At 29.3% G+C, this 16,099-nt stretch overlaps 1 protein-coding gene across 1 annotated transcript; it reads left to right on the top strand.

Annotated features, from left to right (window-relative positions):
- The first annotated feature begins 1,009 nt into the window (after nt 1-1,009).
- On the top strand, nt 1,010-14,331 carry LOC145184058 (eukaryotic translation initiation factor 3 subunit B-like). The gene is made up of 13 exons (XM_090092200.1): nt 1,010-1,233; nt 2,098-2,290; nt 3,176-3,295; nt 5,777-5,834; nt 5,988-6,116; nt 6,186-6,389; nt 11,299-11,375; nt 11,471-11,723; nt 12,764-12,835; nt 12,910-12,982; nt 13,186-13,393; nt 13,540-13,991; nt 14,070-14,331. Exons 1-13 carry the CDS (start codon nt 1,095-1,097, stop codon nt 14,174-14,176), a joined length of 2,085 nt encoding a protein of 694 aa, XP_089948326.1. The 5' UTR covers nt 1,010-1,094; the 3' UTR covers nt 14,177-14,331.
- Nucleotides 14,332-16,099: the final 1,768 nt, after the last annotated feature.

Genomic DNA, 16,099 nt, shown 5'->3' with positions numbered 1-16,099 from the left:
TATATTTTGGTTCAAGCGCTTTGCACAACACTTGGACAAACTTGCTTTTCCAATTGTTTAGTTTTATTGGTCTTACTTACAAGGATTTATCCGCACAATTCGACCATGGTTGAATTTAGCACAAAAACCCTACTTTTGATCAAAACATATCGATTAATTTGTATTAATAACACTAATAAATCCTTCCCTTTACTTTAATAGTTGATTGTTGTTAAAGAAAATGCTGAATTTAAATCTGAAAGCCAATTTACTCCATCACTTACCAATTTTTGAGAAAAGCCCTTCAAAGTTCAAAAAAGCTCATTTTTGACCATGTCTGTGGCAGTGTGACAACAAAACCATGCCTGCTGGTTAAATTTATAGATTGTTTTGTAACTTGAATCTGATTATTTTTACCACGTACCGTTTTTCAGGAGAAGCATTTGAAATTTAGGAGCGTAAATTTGGGTTTTAGATATGGATTCTTCACTCCGAATTTAATAAAATTACCATCAAAGTGAAAAAGAGGAGAAAAATAATTAATTTTCCTGAATAGTGTACTTGAAAATTAAGATATCATTGGATGTCCGCTGCAGAAATCTTCTGATTTACTTACTAGAAGAAATCTTCGGACTTACTTCTTAAATTAAGGCAAATTTTAACAGGGAATTATTCTTTCGGAGTTTTTTAATGCTGTTGACTGCATTTCAGAAGCGATTTTACCACCTTTACTGTTAATTTTGTTATTAATGTTATTGATGCAATTTGATGATGATAATTTGTTCTTAGAGTTTAGTTTCTAATGTTAGTGCCCTTTTTGAGGTTGTTTTCTAATTTGAAACTTCGCAATAATTTTTTTAGCAAAGTTTATTTGGAGATTTTTCGATTAGCCATGAAATTTTAACGGTTTTTGTGCATAAGCAGTTTCACATTTAGTTTAATACTTTGGTTTCATCTATAACCTCCCAAATACCACATTTGCAATCTTTTACATGCTCGATACTACTTAAACCAGATTGGTATGTTGTTCAAAGCGGAGTTACAATAGGCTTGAAGTTCACGTAAGCGAAAATTGTATTTTCTTTAAGTCTTTTTAACACATTTCACGTGTGAAAATGGTGGGGATCATAGCGGCCGAGGAATACTCCTCCTACGATAATCATCTTGATAATGGTTATGATTCTGAAGAAGAATTTATTGATGATACACAGTTTGAAGATCCAGAGGGTTTTGTTGACCCTATGACAGAAGATGGTATGATTGGTTAAACGAGCTTGAAAGAATAATTTTCAGGAATTTTATCACTGAATCACTCCTTATGCAATTCAACATTTTAACATATACTAATATTCTTTCAGACAGAATAATTGAAATTTGAGAAATAAATAAATAACTGCTTATAAAATAATATTAATCATAATAGTAATAAGTTATTTATATTTTTTTATTGCTGCTACTTTTTTATAATTGTTTTTATTACTATAGTATCTATCTAGCTTGATATAAGTGTTAGGTATTTGATATAGCATAGGACATATTCAAAAGTTATTCTGAAACATAATAACCAATAACAAGCAAGTGTTGAAAGTTTTTTCAACCAATTTAGTAGAATTAACTAATAAAAACTTTTTAAAAAGTTGTTGATTCTTATGTTTATAGAACTCAACTTTGAAGATCTTTAAACTTAAATTTAACAAGTGATGACCTAATGAAGATATTCAAAACCTCCTAGAAGTATTTATTTTAAAACATTAGGCATGCTCTTAGTTAAAACATTTTTTTTTAAAAATAGGTATATAAAATAAGCAATTATATAAAATAAACAGTTATAGAGATTCAATTAAAAAGGAATATTTTTGTTTGAAAAATAAAAAAATATTCAAGTTACAAAACATTTTTAGATTTAAAAATATAACAGTCATTAAGAATTGAATTATAAAAAAAAAATTGAATACTTTCATTTGATTAATTTTGACCAGAGAATTTAGGTCTGAAATTTAGAAATGAAAACTGCTACAAATTTTAAATTATTATAGTTTCAGAATTCTTAGAAAGTTTGTTTATCTGTTATTGTTTAAACCAACTTAAAAATAGCAAAGTGTTCTGTCTTTTACTTAGAAATGGTTGGTGATATACTTGAGCAACGACCAAAGGAAAGTGATAGCCTAGATACAGTTATTATTGTTGACAATGTTCCAATAGTTGGACCGGATCGTCTTGAGAAGCTTAAGAGTATGATTCAAAAAGTGTTTTCAAGCTTTGGAACTATAGTTAATGAGTATTATCCTGAGGAAAATGGAAAAACTAAAGGGTACAATAGCATCTATTACATGGTTTTTTAGCTTTAATTTTAGCTGCATAAATTACAATAGCATTAGCGTTCTTATGGTTATAGTTGCATGAATGTTATGTTAGCAATTAAGGGTCTGCAGAAAAAAAAAGTGTCATCAGAATAATTATGATAAAAAATCAGTAAAAAATTTTGTTCGGTATTGTAGTTAGTTTAAATCTCGGTATATATCAGAACTCTCGTCAATCCGATGACACTTTTTTTCTGCTATCATATCAAAATGATAACGATACAGAAATGAAACAATACACAGACCCTTAATAGCAATTTAAACATAATAATTCTATTATACTGACCTTATGTGTGGAAAATGATATTAGAACAATTTTAATTGCTAGGATTGTTGTTTAAGTAATCTAATTGCAAAAGTTGCTAATGGCAATGTGTTAGCTAGGTTGTTTAAGGTTCATTTTAAAGACATTTTACAAATGATTTTTTTTATAGTTAAACCTTTTTGCAAGTAATTTGAAGTAAAGTACATTTTTAAACATCTCACTCTTGGACCAAAACAAGCTCAAGATCATCCATTAACTGCAGACTAATTGCTAATGGTCATTCTTGGATATAGAGCAAATGATATAAAAATATTATGCTTTACACCTGCAAAGAAATTAAATTCAAAGAATTCTCTTTTTTTTTTGTTCTACAACTACAAAGAATTCTCTTTTTTTTGTTCTTTTTAGTGCTACAACTTAAAACCTGGTAGTTAATTTAGTTCAATATGTCCAAATAATTACTTAGAATAATCTTACTTTTACTTACATTCTTGATATATTTATGCTGATTGTATTTATGCTGTTATGTTTGGAATTAGCTTTGATGATGATATCTTCAATTTTTTAACAGGTATATTTTTCTTGAATTTCCAAAACCAGAAGATGCTGCCAATGCTATCAAAACTGCCAATGGATATAGGCTTGATAAAAATCACACCTTTGCAGTTAATTCCTTTAATGATTTTGAAAAGTAAGTATCTGTATGCAATAGAGCATGAATTTAAAATCTTTATTTTTATTTCGTTTCTATCTAAATTTATATATATTTTTGCTGCCGTTATGTTATTATGTGTTTATAGTTGTTGTGTTACATTTTTACGCTATTGCAAAAAGTCCACTGTTCTAATTACAAATACTAAACATGTTCAGATTATTACTTTTGGTCAATTATTTATTGCTATCACTAAATACATGAAAGAAGAATACTTAATTATATGGAATGGTTGCCTCAATAGATGGATTTAAATTCCATCAAGTTGTTATGTTTACTAGATCATACCAGTGGGATAAAATCATATTTTTTTTACCACTATTTTTTTTATTTTGTCCCAACAGACAGTGGGATATAAAAAAATGGTATATATTAAGGGTCTTCCTCTCGGAATCTTTTTCTGAAAATGAACTGGAACAAGTATAACGAGATGAGAAATGTCCCTGAAAAAATTGACGAATAAACTGTCCTGGAATAAAGTTATAAACCGGGACAAATTTTCTTTCGGAATTTAAAAATTTTGTCCTGGATATCATTATCTCATCTTGAATAAAAAAATTACAAGATGCAGATGCATAGAAAATATTAATAAAAAGGTCTCAACAATATTCTAAGTTCATCAAATATTAGTTTGTTTTATTTGGTGGCTGGTATTGTATAGATACTAATTCAACTCTTGTTCATAAGTTTTAGTTTGTTTGTTCTTTTTGAGTTGTTCGAAGTTTTGTATTTTATTGATAGTTGTTAATTTCTCTCGGAGGGATGTTAAAGGAGGAAGAGAAATTAAAAACTTTTCGTTCTTTTTTTTTTTTTATTTAACAAGATTTTTCTCTGCATCTTGTCTTGCTTGCCATTAGTTAATTGGTAACTTAAACGAAATATGAATAAGACACTCAGAAAGTCTTATCACTGCATGAGGCGCAGATAGTTTATATTGCAGTCCATCTGATATGTTAAGAAGTTCCTTAACTTTATCAATGTTGTTCATGTCTTTTGGTGAACATTCACACATACTACTACATTGACTGGAATTTAAACACTATGGACTTTACCATCTATCTTAGTTACTTAGGTGGTATGTCTGGCTGAAATAGACTTACCATTAGATAACTCCACACGTGTTTCTACAGTATTAGTGATTCCATCTTTCAAAGTGGCAAAATTCAATGAGCATTAAATTATTTAATTCTTTTTCACATTTAAATCTTAAAGATCAACAATGTAAAGAAGACGAAGGCTCCTCCAAATAGCAGTTAGGGTTTCTCCAACAAAAGTTGTAATTTGAAGTGGACTGAGGCATGTTAGAAACAATGACTCTTCTTTCTTTAAATCACAGAGACTATCAATAGAAATATTCAGTGTGATTTGAAAGACAACTTTTGTTGTTTTGATCAAATGACAACTCAAAGCATGTTATTAGTTGATCTGAATAATAGTTTAGTAGTTTAAAAGTTTTTAGGAAATATTCGTGTATCAAAAAACTATTTTTGCATTACTGACTGTTAACTGATCATGAATTATTTGTCTTGGCTTTATGGCAAAAAGTTTGTTGTATGTTCATTTACATACTTTGAACAGTAGATTCGCATAAGCAAAAGTTTGAAGGATATCGGAGGAAGTTTATCTCTTGTTATGGCTGAAAATTAATAAAAAAAATGCTACTAATGAATAAAAACTAAGCATTACACTTGCATTTAACTGTTTTAAAGAATCTAAACTAAGAAAACAATATTAATACAAAGTATTCAACTTAAAATTGTACTCAGTAAAGTTAATTGACAACAACATTAGCATAACAAAATTAACAATTAAAAAATGCAAAAAAGCATTATGAAACACTCGTCAAAATTCATGTGTCAATAACCGGATGAAAAAACATGTTAATTAATATTTAATGTTTATTTCAATAAGTATCTCTGTTGAGGAACGTGTCGATCATTATGGCAAGCTTTCAGCATGTAATGTTGACAATAATCTTTGGATAATTTAGCACACCTTGTCCTACTGTGCATCGCCAAAAAAGCCCTAAAGATACAAGATCGCCAAGGCTCACATGATGCAGAATGGGAAAAATGTTCTTTTTTCAGACAAAAAAAAGGATAAAAGTTCTTTCAGAAGATATCTTAATCAAGTTTTGTGAGGGTTTACCTAGTGAGAACAAGATGATGAGGCAATTAACAGAGCACAAAATGTAAGATAAAGGTTCCAGGAAAAAACAAAACGTGTTTAGGATTGGCCAGCACATTCACCTAATTTGAACTTTTTTGGGCAATATTGGTACAAATTTTATGTAAATTCTAAACATGATACAAGAAACTTCTACCAAGCAAGCTTATTTATTTTAACAAATATTTCTGCTAATTAAACATGGATGGGTTATTTTCATACATTTTCAGCATGTAATGTTAAAAATAATTTTTGGGTATTTTGGCATACTCTGTCCTATTCTAATGTGTTTAGATACAAAGATATTTCAAGCTCCTGGACTCCACCAGAAAAAAGAGTGTTTAATGATTTTGTTAGTAAAGTTCTTGATTTTTTTTTTAATATTTAACTTTCGTTATTGACATAATGTTTTATCTTTAATTTTTTAAATGTTATTAACTTACATGAAAATCACTTTAAATTTTTTGAAAAGGAAATATTGCTTTAATTTTTGTGTAATTTCCAGGGAAATCTAAAGTCTTGGTTGCTTGAACCTGATAGTAATGACCAGTATTCAATTATGATAGGAAATGGTGATAAAGTTGTTATTTTGCAGAATGGTCAAACAGCCCCAACAGTCATTAAACAAAGAGATGTGAGCAATATTTATCTCAAATTTAAGTTTTGCACAATTAGGAATAAATAATACTGGTATATTTTTTAGAACTGGACTGAAACATATGTGATGTGGTCACCTAAAGGTACTTACATGGCCACAATTCATAAGCAAGGTGTTGTTTTGTGGGGTGGTGAAGAGTTTGCACGAATCAACAGATTTAATCATACCAATGTCTCTCTAATTGATTTTTCACCATGCGAAAGATATTTAGTTACTTTCTCAGCAAATCAGGTCAACTCTCAAGAGCCTGTAAGTAAATTTTACTACACATTTAAAACAAGTAACTAGTCTAAACCAGTCTTGGTTGAGAAAGGCGTGCGATCGCACTCTAATCTTCACCACACATACAATATTTAGTTGCAACAACTTGCCCATGGCTTTGCCGATGATTTTGAAATGTTCTCAAAACATCTTAAGAGCAGTGGCCAAGCAGTCGCAGATAAATACTTTATGCGTGGTCAAGTTTAGAGTGCGATTGCATGCCTTTCCCGACCAAGCCTGGTCTAAACTATTACCAATAAATTATAATTATGATAAATTATTTAATCAATTTCATTAAGATAGTATCAAGCTGACAAAATTAAATTTATGACAGTTGAAATGAAAGGCAATTGGAAAATACCTATTGATGTAGTTATCTTGGCCTTTTAAATGTTTTTGTAGAAAAGAATCAGGCTAAATGTAGTAGTAAAGTATTATAATGTAAATAATTGATAAAATTAATGTATTTTAGTTAAAAATTCACAAAAGCATTTCATAAAATTGCTTTTTTTTTTTTTAATCAAAAAGCTGGAAATTTAAGTCGAACTTTTAGTTTAATAGCAACATTTTTGACGTTTCATTAAACAAACTGTACAGATAGTTAACTTAAAATGCACAATAGCTTATCAATGAAGCATTAAAAATGAGCTACTTTGTTACTTTAGTGTTACATTTTTAGATTTTAAAGTAAAAATCTTTAAATTGTACATGCTCTTCACAAGGATAAACTACATGTTTGACCCATATCAAGTAATGATATTATTTGATGTAGGAATTCTAATATTATTTAATAGATGTTTAGGCTGTTATTTAAATTTTAAAAAAACTTTAAGTTGCCAAATGATTTAGAATTAAAAAAACCCACAGTGTAAACAAAAGATCCAAAAGTGTCCTCAACATCACATTAAATATTATAAACAAATGTTAAATAATAAAGATTTTCAATAAAGATTAGATAGTGAATATTATAAACTTAACATACAATAATTAGTATGCAATGCCCAGTTTACTGGGCATTGGGGTGGGTTGTTTTTCAAAAAAATCAGGTTTCTTAGAATATTAGTTTTATCTAAATGTATTGTAGCTTTGTAACCTTTTTGTTGGTGTTCTGTTCATTCTAAAACCAGCCCTTATGAACTCTTTTTTTTCAGCCCCATACATCACAGTTGAAGCCCTCTGTTACAATTCATTTAATAGATTGATCATGGATCAAGTTTGGTGCTAGTATATTGCCAAGCAACTATATTGTGTTTTGCTTACTTTGACAAGTAAGAATTGGTTCACTGATTTCCTCAGTGAACCAATTTTTACTTGTCAAAGTAGAGATCCAATTAATTAGATCTTATAGACTTATACAGAAAAAGAAGAATACCAAGAATAAACCCTGAAACTAATAAGCTTGTAAACTAATAACTAATAAACTAATTACTAATAATGCTTGCTTCAGGATTTATTCTTGGTATTCTTCTTTTTCTGTTTTTTTCTGTCTCCAATCTACTTATTTTTTCTCACTTTAAGAATTTTCTGTACTGCAAATCTTCTTTCTTTTCATCTGAATTATAAAAAATTGTCCAAACATGGTTTTTACAGGAGAACAGACATAAAAGAACAGCAAAACAGACATACCAGAGCTAACTGTTTAAGGACCCTGAATGTGAATGTGTTGTGGACCCTAAATCCACTTGTGTTAGGTCCACAGACAAACATTTTTTAGTTTATACAAATTATACTTTTAAATGTAATATACATTGTTATCAAAATGTAGCTATAGCTTTATATTTTTGCACTAAACTAAGTGTTACTTGAGTTTTAAACCACATGACATAATAAACTTCCATAGTGAATTCTGCAAAAAAGTTTATTTCTTGATAATCTGTCCCTCAAATCCATCCTCATACCACCAAATTTTTAGAAGTCTGCTTACAAGGTTCACCCATCTGGTATGATTATCTATATCTGCTTACAAGATTCACCCATCAGGCAAATACCTTATGCCACTGCTCTAGATATTTTTAACAAATACTTATTTGTAAACATAATTTTTTGAATTCATTCTCAAGATTTAAATAAAAATCTCTACAAAAGTATCAAGCTGAGAGATTTCTTTAGTAAAAGGTAGGCTTGTGGATTTGTTAATAAGTTGTTGCTTTGTTAATAATTTATTGCTTTCTTAATAAAATCTGTTCTGAGGTACAGTTTTGCCATCCAAAGCTATCTGCCTCTGGCAACTGTTGGTATGTAAAGCACAGTAACTTTTTTTTTCTTCTTTTTTTTCTCTAAATATTGAATTTCCTAAAAAGATCTTTATTGTATTTGTTGTGAACCTGATGGAAAGTACTCATTTTACTCCAAAGTAAAATAAGTACTTTACACCAGGTTCACAACAAATAAGATATTCATCTTGTAAGATCTCCCTTTGGTGTGTCTTACCATCTCCACCATAAACAATGGTTTTTGTAAGATCTTTTCTACCATCAAACATACATCGTATATCCTCAATCAAAGAATTTCCTAAATTTTTTTTTTTTACAGGTTTTCATTACTCTTTTATCTCTTATTTCTCTTATGACCCAGAGCCAGCCTTGTATCAAGAACATTAATGCAGTACCTATTGATGCCACTGCTCTTTTACTTACAGCAAATCTTATTGCTGACAAACCAATACAATTTACATTTAGGGTCTTTAATTCAGATTTTTTTTTTGTATGTTTGGTGAATAATTATTGTCTTCATTGTCAGCATTATCTGATTCCAACTGTATCTCATGATACAACTGAGGCCTGTACACTACCAATTCTAATTTGATTTGTTCTGCTTTCTTTCTTAAAATTGTCTCTGTCTTGTAGCCTATTTTTTATCAAATGATCCCTTTTGCATTTCACTCTTACAATAAATTTTATCCATCTGAGACTTCATAAAATGAGGTTCAATAACAAGTTTTTTTCCTTTGAATATAAGCAAGAAGATTCTGGTTGCAGGCATCAGAGTTTGGTTCTTCACAGGATACAATTGGACATTACATTACATTTGCATCTTGCTATTAAATAGCTTATCTAAAATTGTGTTATTATCAGGTTGTATGCTTTCTTCCAATCATTTACAATTTTGTCACTTTTACAGTTAATTTTATCATGAATTTTGTATGAAATAAGAATATAGTTATAAAGACATGCTTTATAGTTATATTCTTATTTCTACAGAATGTGTACATGTAAAATTATTTATTACAAAAATACTAAACACTTATTAAAATTCTCACTCATGGTCTGATTTTGGTTAACATAAACAAAAAGATAAAGCTAATACATAAAGTTTATACAAGAGCAAATTTTTTATGATATTGGACAAGTTTTTTAATGATAAAATTGTCAAAAAATTAAAAACAAATGATTAAATTTTTTTTTTTAAGTAACCTTTATTAAGCTTTAATTACCAAGTTAAAAAACTTTTGATGGAATTTAAAAAATTTATGTAAATATAAAAATACAAGTGCATGATATAACTTTTAAATTGGTTTTACAAAAACTGGCAATTAAATTTAAACAAATCGAATTAACTCAAAAAAAGTTTATATTAAAAATTATAAATTAACAAAGTTAAAGCAGTTTCCTTTTGCTTTTATACATGATTGGAAGTGACAATACTTTCAATCAATCTTATGTATCTCTGATAACTGTTAAGATTCTCAGTTGAAGTTATCTAATGTTTGGCAAGTTTTCTGTCAATCCAGCTCCATACATGTTCATTATGATTTAAATCAGGCAACTGAGCTAGCCAAGGAATACGTTTGCAGCCATTGAACCTGTGGAAGCATCCTACTGAAACATCCTATTTCTGTTTCTTCTATAAAACAATTTGTAAAACAAATAAAACAAATTCCTGACTGTTTTAATCACTTTTCTAGAGTATCTTTGTAGCTATAATAATTGATTCTTCTGGTATATATATTGAGACCTGGACCTTTATGAGAAAAACATCCTCATATTCCAGCCTCCACTTCCTTGTAATTTTGGTATAACATAACAAGATGAATACTTCTTATGTTTGTATTTTTATCATACAATTTTTCTTTGCAACTTAGTACCTCAAAATTAACTTCATCACTAAAAATTAAATGAGACCATTCTTCAACAGACCAGTTGATTCTTTCTCAGCATCATTTCAATTATTTTAAGCAGTCTTTTACAGTCAAAAGTGGTTTTTTAATGACGATATGATCCTATACCTTTGGTAAGTAACACCTTTCTCAGTATTTCTTTGGAATAATTTGTTTAAATTATGAATACTTTTCCTAGGATTTTATCAGGCTGTATGAAAACCGACATTTTTATTTCTTTCAGTTAACTTTGAAGGCCTAGCAGACTTTGGAGAATCTTTGACATCAGTTTCTTTTATATGACTAATAAATAATATCATTTTCAGAGGAATTGGAAGTTGAATAAGATTAAATTAATTTGATAAATAAATTAAATAAAAAAGACATTTCATTTAAACTTTATGGCTATTTATCTCAGGTAAAAAATCAGTAATTAAATGATTGTAAATAGAAGAGAGAGAAATGTTGCATGTACAAAAGAGGTGCCAATAAATAGAGGAACTCTTACTCTAATTTGTAAAAAAAAAAAAAAAAAGGTTATCAGTATGTGGTCAAAGACATCAGCAAAATAGCCAGCTATAGATCATTTAAGAAATCTTTGAAAAAATAATTCAGCCTATTGGATATGATATTCTTGTAATCATAGTTGAAACTTGCAAAAAACTTCAAATAAAAAATGTTTAACTTTGTCAAATTTTTCTTATTAGTGATTAGTGACCATTTTAATTATCATTTTGAAAGTAAACTTTAATAAGTATTTTAATTTTCGCTATAAATATAAAACTAAATGCAATGTTTTAGGCTATAGTCATTTGGGATATTTTAACGGGGATGAAAAAGAGAGATTTTGTTGCTGGTGGAACATGGCCAGTTTTTAAGTATACATTACTCTTTATTTTCAGTTCTAAAACTTAACTCTATTAAAAAAGTTTAGCTATTTTAAATTCAAGATTGAAAATGAGAAGTTTTTTAGGTGGAGCCCTGATGGCAGTATGGTGGCAAGATCACTGGGAGAAAATCTTAGTATTTATGAATCACCTACCTTTGTCTTGCTTGAGAAGAAAAGCATTAAAATACCAGGGTTGATGGACTTTTCCTGGTCACCTAAACAAAACATAATTGCTTATTGGGTTCCTGAAGATAAAGACACTCCAGCCAGAGTTTGCATTATGCAATTACCAAGCAAAAAAGAAATACGAGTTAAAAATCTTTTTAATGTCCAGGATGTAAGTTTTTTTTTGTTGTTGTTGCTTGATTCTTAAAATTGTTATTTTGCTTTTTCAATTCATCCAAACAATTTAAGTTTATTTAAATAACAATCTATTCTTATATTGTCATATGCATTCACAAATTTCATAAAAGGCTTGACGCTTTTAAAAGAAATGTTCCATAACAATTTTTACATTTTACAATTTGTTATTACTTATGCAATTTTATGCAAAAACACCTTTAAAAAATTTAGTACTGTCTAGCTTGTGATTTTTTTATTCAAAATGACTGGCTGTGTAAAGAGGAAGTCTAGCAGTGCTTATAAAAAGCTTTTTATCAAGAATTTCCCAGAATTCAGTAAGGTCAATGAATAAAAAGGCTAAAAAGCTCTCTAAAAAAATATGGTCAGAAAAATGCCTCTGGTTTTCATCAAGACTAGTTTGAAAGTTGACTCCAATAAGTACATTTCAATCCTGGAGAACTATGTTTAACCCTGGATAGATGGTCATTACACTTCAGAGGACAATTTTGTGTTTCAGTGTGACAAAGTTCCTGTTGACACTTCAAACTGCCAAAAAGTGCCCTTGCTGCCCAGTTCAACAGATTTTTACCCACTAAGCCTACTCAGCTTAGGCATTCATTCAGTTAAAGATATCCTGACAACAGTGTTGACCCCTTGTTGGATGCTATGAAGAAGGTCTAAGATAAGATGCCGATAGACTACATCCGAACCATTTATTTCAGGTTCAGGAGTTGACTTGAAGCTGTTACAAATTCTGAAAAAGGTTGAATAAAAAAGTGATGAATGTATTTCTAAAAAAAATATTTGAAATAATTTTTATTTAAAAAACTCATTTTTCCTGCTTCACATTTCCAAAGTTTTTATTTTACCGAAAAACTCATTTCTTACGTACATAATTAGAATAGCTTCGTATATTACGTGAACAGAATTGTTTTGTACTTTAAATAATTAGATGAGCTTTGTTTTTCATATTGAGTTTTCACTGATCAGATGATTTTTCTGCAATTTAGTTAACTTTTTTTAAAATTTCTTAAGTGTAAAATGTTCTGGCAGAAGAGTGGCGACTATCTTTGCGTAAAAGTTGAAAGACTTACTAAGAGTAAAAAGGTCTGTTTTGTTTATTTTTCGTACATGGCTGTATTGGTCTGGCGGGTTTAAACTTTTTTTGTTGTTCTCTTTAGAGAATTTATTACAATCTAGAATTATTCAGAATGAATGAAAAAAACGTACCTGTTGATACGCTGGAACTAAAAGGTTACAAGTTGAAGTCCAAAACTAAACTTTCAGTTTTTTATTTAAGTTTAAGTTTTATATCTTACTATAGTTATAATATCTTAATATAGTTATAATATCTATTTTCTTATAGTTACGTATGAATTATTTAAAAATTGAACAAATAAAACCTCAGAAATGTTTTTTTTATTTTTCAACCTAATAAAATAAAAAATATTCTTTAGATACTATCAGCGCTTTTGAGTGGGAACCAACAGGCAATAAGTTCTGCATTATACACGGTGAAAATCCTCGTATTTGTGCAAGCTTTTATCAAATTGAGTCAACACAGTTGGGTAATGTAACACTGATTAAGCAGTTCGAAAATAAGTCATGCAATGCAATATCGTGGTGTCCCACAGGACAGTTTTGTGTGTTGGCTGGTTTAAGAAAGTGTGTTTTTTTTTCCCCCATTTTGTTCCGTAAGATAAATAGGTGTCTTACTTTTGTAAACAGTTATAAAGAATTTTGGTTGTAAAAGTTATGAAGTTTTTAGAAAGTTTATATTTCTAAATATTTTCCTTTATGTATGATTTTAGTTTGAATGGCAGCTTAGAATTTATCGACACATCAGATATGACAGTGATGAATTCAGGAGAACATTTTATGGCCAGCGATATTGAGTGGGATCCAACTGGTCGATATTTTATGAGCGGGGTAAGCTGGTGGACACACAAAGTTGATAATGGTTATTTTATCTGGTCATTTCAAGGAAAAATTCTCCAACGTCACGTTTTAAATCAATTTAGTCATTTTGCATGGCGTCCTAGACCACCTACTCTTTTAACTGACAAAGATATAGAAAGGGTTAAGAAGGGTTTGAAAAAATACCAGAAAATGTTTGAAATCAAAGACAGAATGTCACAAACAAAAGCATCGAAAGAACTCATTGAAAAACGTCGCGCATTATACGAGCATTTCTCTGGGTTTCGTAAACGCCATCATGAGACATTCGAGGATTTCAAAAATCTCAGGCTTGAGTTACGAGGAGGTAAAAAATTTTTTAAAGATTCCATAACTTAGGAAACAATAGCGAAGCTAATATTTTATTTAAAAAAAATTCTTATAGGTATTGACACAGATAGTCTGGAAAGTCAGTATGGCGACGTTGAGGAAGAAACAATTGAGTTCTTTATTCGAGAAGACATCGAGATTATTGACACCAAAGAGGAGTAAATAAATTGACGTCGAAAAGTTGATCCCTGCCTAAAATCTTACGGCGTCTCTATTTTACTGCCTTATCAAACTTATCAAATCTTAATTCTGTGTATTGTTTATATTATATAACTACAAAAATACTTGTCCGATGTCGACTATAACAAATGGAGAAATAACATTTGTTTTTTTCGTTTCAAGGATAAAGTGGTTTCTGTGGCCACCTTGGAAAAGGAGAAAAGTTATAAGAAAAAATATAAAAGAATTTAAATTATTTTTTATTTCTGTTTGCAAGTAAGGTGTTGTTGAATTAAGATTTTTGCTGAGAAAGAAAAAAGATGGCGAAATTTTACAATGTCAAAGCGAAGCCCCTTTTTTTTTAGGTACCTGCTATTTGAGGTTATTTTTCCAGAAATTTCGAAATTAAGTCTTAATTTCTTTCACAAACTTAGATATTTTAGACAATTTAAGTTATGGAGGCTTTTCACCATCAGTATTATTATAATTCAAAAAACTCATTAAGGCAACTGTCATGTGTTAGTCACAGAGTGTTAAAAATAAAACTTAAAGGAATTTAAAATGGGAGATGGATTAAAATTCTTTTTTTTTTTTTTTTTTTGGGGGGGGGGGGGGATATTAGTGCAAGCATTTCTTTAAAATTGATATGCTTTCTAACAAAAGCTGATAATCTATTTAAAGTTTATGTTGCACTTAGCGCAATTTTGTATCTAGAGATGAACACGTGAAACAACATTTTTTCTTGTTTAATAGAATTATTTGGAGTAACGTAAACACGTCATTTTTTCACATTTAAAAAATTCATATTTCGTATAGTTAAAGTTATTAAGGTTTCAAAAAAATATGCGAAGTTTGTATAGTTCCATGACTAGTAAACCTTTATTTTTATTTTGATAATTTGTTAATTGCTAAAGTTTTCATTGTTGGCACTACTAATTAAAAGATTCGGTTTTTCATACCTTTTACAAGACTTTTCTAAACAACCTTCGTATTATAAAACCTCATGCCAATATTGCCCAAAAAAGCTCAAATTAGGTGAATGTGCTGGCCAATCCTAAACACGTTTTGTTTTTTCCTGGAACCTTTATCTTACATTTTGTGCTCTGTTAATTGCCTCATCATCTTGTTCTCACTAGGTAAACCCTCACAAAACTTGATTAAGATATCTTCTGAAAGAACTTTTATCCTTTTTTTTGTCTGAAAAAAGAACATTTTTCCCATTCTGCATCATGTGAGCCTTGGCGATCTTGTATCTTTAGGGCTTTTTTGGCGATGCACAGTAGGACAAGGTGTGCTAAATTATCCAAAGATTATTGTCAACATTACATGCTGAAAGCTTGCCATAATGATCGACACGTTCCTCAACAGAGATACTTATTGAAATAAACATTAAATATTAATTAACATGTTTTTTCATCCGGTTATTGACACATGAATTTTGACGAGTGTTTCATAATGCTTTTTTGCATTTTTTAATTGTTAATTTTGTTATGCTAATGTTGTTGTCAATTAACTTTACTGAGTACAATTTTAAGTTGAATACTTTGTATTAATATTGTTTTCTTAGTTTAGATTCTTTAAAACAGTTAAATGCAAGTGTAATGCTTAGTTTTTATTCATTAGTAGCATTTTTTTTATTAATTTTCAGCCATAACAAGAGATAAACTTCCTCCGATATCCTTCAAACTTTTGCTTATGCGAATCTACTGTTCAAAGTATGTAAATGAACATACAACAAACTTTTTGCCATAAAGCCAAGACAAATAATTCATGATCAGTTAACAGTCAGTAATGCAAAAATAGTTTTTTGATACACGAATATTTCCTAAAAACTTTTAAACTACTAAACTATTATTCAGATCAACTAATAACATGCTTTGAGTTGTCATTTGATCAAAACAACAAAAGTTGTCTTTCAAATCACAC

Source organism: Hydra viridissima, unplaced genomic scaffold (genome assembly GCF_058129835.1).
Source record: "Hydra viridissima isolate aposymbiotic clone 2 unplaced genomic scaffold, HvirCarnegie_v1 scaffold_7, whole genome shotgun sequence".
Lineage (NCBI taxonomy): Eukaryota > Metazoa > Cnidaria > Hydrozoa > Anthoathecata > Hydridae > Hydra > Hydra viridissima.
This window is presented reverse-complemented; position numbering and strand designations above follow the sequence as displayed.